Raw genomic sequence first — 6,314 nt, forward strand, 5'->3', positions numbered from 1 at the left:
CATGCAGCTCCTTCCAAGCGAGAGTTCAGATGAAGCCTAGTTTGGTACCTATTCTGAAAAAATTGGCTATAAAAAAAAACTCATTTTTATGTTTGGTAAACATTCAGCTTCAGTTTTTTTTCACAGTTTTGGGTGAAAAAAAACCAAAAACACAAAGCTGCAAAACCCAGCTTTTTTTCACATCTGTTTTATATAAAAGTTTATCAAACACTATAATATTGCTTTTTTTCTTTTCAAAAGCACTTTTACAAAAAAGTTTACCAAACACTACTGCTTTATTTCACAACTGTTTTTTTCTCACAGTACAGCAAAATCTGTTTTTTTTCAAAGCACATCAATACCAAACCAGCCCGTGAATCAGACTTCATAGTTTTTTTTTGCTGTGGAATATGTGAATATCCGATGGCTTTTGCTAATATCTATTTTTTTTCCTTTTTCTTTTTAAAATTTTTCATTTTGTATATTTCTCAAGTCTATTTTCTGCTCCAAACCATTTTACAATGCTTCTCACGCAATCCAAGTAATCTCTAAAACACGATTTCAATTTCGATATTTTTTCAACTTTAATTGCATGAAACCTTCATCATGATGCATAAATCCAATTTTACACGTTTTAAATTAAAATATTCTGGTTAAATTATGTTCCCAATTCTTATATATATTGTGGTAAAGTGATAATTAAATTATGTTCCCAATTCTTATATATATTGTGGTAAAGTGATAATTGTGCGAGAAAAGAAAAATAACAGAATTATTGCACCTTGACTTGCGCAAAGCCACAGCTTGAAGCCATTTAAGTTGCGTCGTCGAGCCATGTGCCGCCAAAACCCTAGGACCAAATGTCGCCGTTTTTGCGTCGTCCATGTCCTTCATACTTGGGTCGTCAGCTAGGTTGCCTAAAGTATAAACCCCGACCGTATTTTACCATTTTGTCAAACTTAGGAAAAGTATCATGAAGTATACTCATTTGATATTAATGTACTCATTTTCCTACGATCAAGATCATTTTGTCAAACTGGGTTTTTTTGCTTGACAAGATTTTGACGAGGCACCCATTATGAGTTGGCCATACCTCTTGTGTGCGTCCTACTTACGTCCTGAAAATGTTAAGTTTTAACTGATTACATTTACTCACATTTTTCCTTAGAATATGAGTCTGGTTCCATATTGAGTTTCAATTTTGTGAAGTTTACTGCTATATGCAATTCTTAAGTGAAACTAGCGTGTTTTTTTATTGGTGCCTATGAGACGAAGGATAAGAAAAGCCCAAAGGCCACGGTGCCTTTTGGGGCAGCCAAAATCCAAGACCTTTTCTTCAAGGCCCAAAACATGATGCTTTTACTCCCTTGATAAGAAATCTTTCTTCAAAATTTGGAATTTGAAATAGAAAAATGGACACTTTTTGGAGCCAAAACGTTATCAGAACGCACAGAGAGAGAGAGAGAGTAGCGAGTGTGCGATGCAATGGGCTCTTCTCTTTACTCCGCCATTCTCCTTCTTCTCTTTGCTTTCTGTCTCTCTCTTCCGACCCTCTCACCTGCCACCGAACTCAAAGGTATCTATCTCTATTTGTCAATTTTTGTTCAGAATTGCTCGTCGCCGCCTGTTTGTTTCCCGAGAAAATTTTAGGAAAATCAGTGAATTTTTTTTTTGATGTTTTGAGTATGTGGGTTGTTTACTTATTTCCGTTTTAAGAGAGAAAAACTTGCACTTTGACTTGCTCTGCATTTGTTTGCTGTGAAAATTATTACGTTTTAGTCTCACTTTATTAAACTTGGGTCCAATATATGTTTTGAATTGATATTCTGCTACAATTGCAGCAGAGTTTATAGACATTTTATTACACACACATGCAATAAACAAAAGCACTGGAAGTGGCGTCCTTGCTGTCCACTATGCAGCAGTCAGAATACACATGCAGTGACCTTGCTGTCCACGATGCATGTGTCCTTGCTGTCCAGAACAATGATACATCTTCACGTGCTAACCTAGCTGTCAAGGAATGTTTTATCCTTGTTAACATTCCTTCTGTCCAGGCTGTACTGTTAGTGGAGCACCTTTAACACACTTTTGTTGTTTCCTTACTTGTAAGGTAGATAGAGGGTTAGGGTTTCGTTATGCCTCTTTAGGGTTTATTTCGGTTGCTGTATTGCTTGAGGGAAATTTCAAGTTGTTAGCCGATTACGGTTTAAAAAAATGTCTAACTTTTTGGCCTTTAAAGTGGAATGTTAGTTTCAGTACTGTAGTTTAGCGTGATACCGTTTTGGGTTTGGTCTGATGACATATGTCGCACCTTACCGCTCGATGTCGCTTGATTTTGAGTTTTTAATCTGCTGTAGCTAAACAGTATGTCCATTATAATTTTAGGGATTTGAACTTTGAAGAGTTCGAATATCTCGTGTACTTTGGTGGTCTGTTTGCATATTTGAAACTAACCTTTACCAATATTGAAATCACAGGTGTAGATATTGAAAACCCAGTACTAGAAGTCATCCCAGCACCTCTTGCTAAGCACTCAGCTGTTCCTGGTTCTAAAGATGTTTTATTTTGTAAACGGGCACGAGTTTCTGGTATATCCAGGTTAAAACTTGGGAGTTATGCAAGTTCACTTAAGGTCACCTTGTCTACATCTCTAGGAATCCTGGAGAGGTTGCTTAGCAAAATTCAAGTCTGTTTTCATAGGTGAGTGAAATGTCTCATCTTTACTGTTACAATCATTCTGTTTTTTTTAGGATAATTGTGTTTTATTGATTGAGTTATGAGTGCACCATATTCTCCGTTTCTCTTTCCCTTACTCATTTTCTCTAGTCGCACTCTCACACACACGCACACCTTTTTTCTGTGGATTGTTTTGTCTCACTCATGAATTTTTTACAGGAATAATACGCTTGGATTATGTCAGTGTGAAGAGGATGATTGGAAAAATATTCAGAAAGGGTTATGGAGCTCTGTCATGTCGCCTTATGATGAAAGATATGTCGATGTCAAGTTCATTGGCAAAATACCTGGCTCTGTCACCATAACTGTTGAAGAAGGTCTGATAAAAATGAAAGTGTGGCTGACTATAATTGCTTATACTACAATTTGCAGGCTTTGATAGTTATCTATTTTTGTCTGTATAGATTTTCAGAGATGGCGCCTTGTGTGTCTGGCACTGGGATTTACTTTACTATTGTTGGCAGCAATTGTCAGCAATGGCTATAGGAGCTTTTCTGGTCATTATAATCATTCTCTTCCAGGTAATTTTTTGTGTGTCCGATGTATTTTTGTTTGGACCTGCATGCTCTTAGTTTTTCATTGGGTAGTTTGAATATCAGATCTCTAAAACGAATTGTAATTACAGGGTTTTGGGATCATTATCTTTCACCTGCAGTTTTAGCTTGCAAATTTGTAGGCAATGTTTTGTATCATTGTTTGTCTTTAAACATTCAGGGAATGAAGTTGTTGTCAACTGGAAGGAAAACTGTCCTCTGTCTTACCATGTATGGATCAGTGGTAGCACTTGGTGTCTTGAAGTTTACTGTTGCTTCATGGTAACTTATTAACCTCATTGATGTGATATAAACTAGCATACAAATGAAATCCTCTTATTGACAATTGCAGTGAAGATGTAAGTAAGGATCGTTCTAGGCCAGGGATTAGGAGGGATTGCTAATCTACTTAAAACTGACTCAAAAACATAAAACTAGGCTTGAAAACACTTAACTAGACTTAAAAGAACTCAAAACAAACTAAAAAGACTCAAAACAGCACAAAACTATCAAATAGACTCCAACTAGACACTAGAAGGTGATTTGGACGAAAATTGATTTTGACTTGACTCAAAACACTTAGAAACACTTAAAACACACAAATTGGACAGATTTTAACGAACTTGACACAATAAAGTAAAGATGATTGGGTTTTTGACGAATTTAAAGTAAAAACAAGCAGATTGTAAACTTAAACAAAGTTTAGACGAAATTGGGTGAATTAATGAATGATGGGATAGCTAGAAGCTAGAGGGTCATTCTCCACACATGACACTTGCACACGAATTGACTTCCAGTTACTCTTTCAATAAACCATGAATGACAATGCCCAAAATTAACCGTGTCATCATTAATTAACTCTCAGATTTTCCTTAAGTCATTGAATTGGACGGACAACGCATCAGCAACCAAATTATTTTTCTCAAGTTCCCTACATGAACTGCATAATAGAGACACAAGCAAAGATCATTAAGCTTTGTGAAAATCATAAGCATTGACAAGATATTTGTAATTATGACATCATGATAATTATGCCAGGAATTTTACTTAACACGATCGTGACCAGCGACCTTCACTACTTGTGAATATAAGTTTGTAACGATTATGTGAAATTCCCTTATATTCTAGTATCAAACTCATGCATGAAAACTAAGTATGCATCCTTAATCCACAAACAAAAATAAGTTTTGAATCGAACAGTTAAGTAAATTGCATTCACGATTCACAAAATTATAACTGGAAATAACCAACTCATATTGCATATATCATCATGGTTTCAAAGTCTCCTCTAGCTTAAACGAGTTTAGCCTCTCATGTTCACAGTAAAACAAAGAGAATATAAATTAAACATTGAGATCTAAGATAGATTACACCTAAAAACGTCCAGCAATCCAACTTGAATAGCCAATACGTCCAAGGCTGCTCCTTTTTCTTTGTTGCGGCACAAGGTGTGGTTGAAGGTTTGGGTGATGAATTGTATGAAGGAATGGTTGAAAGTATGAATGGTAGTGAATTGATCTTTGAATGGTGCGGCACACACTTAAATATATAGCAAAGTATGTTAAAACCCATAGGGAATTAAGGCTAGGGTGCGGCAGAAAATAAAGGGAAAGAAAAATTAAAGTTTTTATTATGGTAGAAGGATTTTAACTCTAAATCCCCAAGAGAAAAGGCTAAGTCAAATCAGAATCCAAGGGAAAAAGGTAAGGGGACGGGTTTGCCTTGCACGACAAGGAAAGGGAAAGGGAAAAGTGGCAAGGGGACAGGTTTGCCTTGCATGGCAAGGAAAGGGAAAGGGAAAAGTGGTAAGGGGACATGTTTGCCTATATGCATGGGTTTTGGTCTTCTAGAATCATGATGTAAGTGTTCTTAAAATCATTAAGGATCCTCTTTGCAGCTAGAATTTAATTTGTTTTGAGTTCTTGAAGTCTACTTAAGTGTTTTCAAGCCTAGTTTTATGTTTTTGAGTCAGTTTTAAGTAGATTAGCAATTCCTCCTAATCTCCGGCCTAGAACGATCTCTACTTTACTACAATTGTTAATAAGAGGGTTTAATTTGTGTGCTAGTTTATATCACATCAAATTGTTGGCGTCGTTGCCGGGGATTAGCAAAGTTGCTAATCCCCTGTTGTTTCTTTTTGTTTATTGTCATGTCTTTTGTTTTTAGTTTCTGACTTTGTTTTGTTTTCTTGTTTTTAGGTACTAGTTTATGACTCGAAGTTCTCAACTTGTTCGTGAGCACATCTTTGACTTTGACGACGATTTTGAGCGGACTTTGAGAAGAGGAATCAACAAGCATCTAATCCACCTAACCCTGAACCTGAGCTTGAAGGAGAAGAACTAAAAGAGGAAGAAGAGCCCACGACTCAGGAATTAGAGGAAGCACAAGTCATGGCAGTGGACAATCGAACAATCAAGGAACTCTCAGCTTCGGGATTGGAAAATGTTGTGCCCCTATGCATTCAATATCCAATGGCAGCTCAAGGCAAGACCGAAAAGTTTGAGTTGAAGTCCAGTTTGTTACATCACATTCTGAAGTACCATGGGCTGTCCATGGAGGATCCAAACAAGCATTTGAAGGAATTTGAAGTGGTTTGTTCAAGTATGACCCCAGTTAACGTCGATGAAAGCATATTGAAGATGAAAGTCTTCCCGTTTTCACTAATGGACAAGGCTAAAGATTGGTTGTACGAATTGGCACCTGGAACTGTTACTTCTTGGGAAAGCATGAAGAAAGCATTGTTAGAGAAGTTCTTTCCAACATCAATAATCATTCTTTTGAGGAAACAGATTAGTGGCATTCAACAAAATCAAGGAGAATCATTTTCGGCTTACTACGAACGTTTCAAGGCTCTTGTTGCATCTGATCCCTAACATCAAATGAAAGAAGAGCTTTTCATTCAATATTTCTACGAAAGACTTTTTCCAATTGAAAGATAAATGCTAGATGCCTCAGCAGGAAGAACGTTGGTTGACAAAACACCGGTTGTTGCCAAGACTTTAATTGCCAATCGAGCTTTGAATGCACAACAATATGAAGTAGTTGGACAAAAGGAACCCCTAC

The 6,314-nt window shown here is 36.6% G+C and overlaps 1 protein-coding gene across 2 annotated transcripts; it reads left to right on the top strand.

The window, feature by feature from the left end:
- The first annotated feature begins 1,393 nt into the window (after positions 1-1,393).
- Positions 1,394-5,628, top strand: LOC103423162 (uncharacterized). 2 transcript variants are annotated; one of them, XM_029090524.2, is made up of 6 exons: positions 1,394-1,555; positions 2,460-2,682; positions 2,878-3,035; positions 3,123-3,239; positions 3,433-3,533; positions 5,450-5,628. In XM_029090524.2, exons 1-6 carry the CDS (start codon positions 1,465-1,467, stop codon positions 5,486-5,488), a joined length of 729 nt encoding a protein of 242 aa, XP_028946357.2. In that variant the 5' UTR covers positions 1,394-1,464; the 3' UTR covers positions 5,489-5,628. The 2 variants fall into 2 exon arrangements, with proteins under 2 accessions (XP_028946357.2, XP_070666204.1); XM_070810103.1 differs by lacking the exon at positions 3,433-3,533 and having other exon boundaries at positions 5,450-5,587.
- The last annotated feature ends 686 nt before the right edge of the window (positions 5,629-6,314 follow it).

This window comes from Malus domestica, chromosome 12 (assembly GCF_042453785.1).
Source record: "Malus domestica chromosome 12, GDT2T_hap1".
NCBI lineage: Eukaryota > Viridiplantae > Streptophyta > Magnoliopsida > Rosales > Rosaceae > Malus > Malus domestica.

Excerpts from the sequence above, each read along its gene's own strand:
- LOC103423162 (XM_029090524.2), top strand. The coding sequence starts at position 1,465 with ATGGGCTCTTCTCTTTACTCCGCCATTCTCCTTCTTCTCTTTGCTTTC. Across the intron at positions 2,683-2,877 it reads ATTCAAGTCTGTTTTCATAG|GAATAATACGCTTGGATTAT; the intron begins GTGAGTGAAATG and ends AATTTTTTACAG. Across the intron at positions 3,240-3,432 it reads TTATAATCATTCTCTTCCAG|GGAATGAAGTTGTTGTCAAC; the intron begins GTAATTTTTTGT and ends TTAAACATTCAG.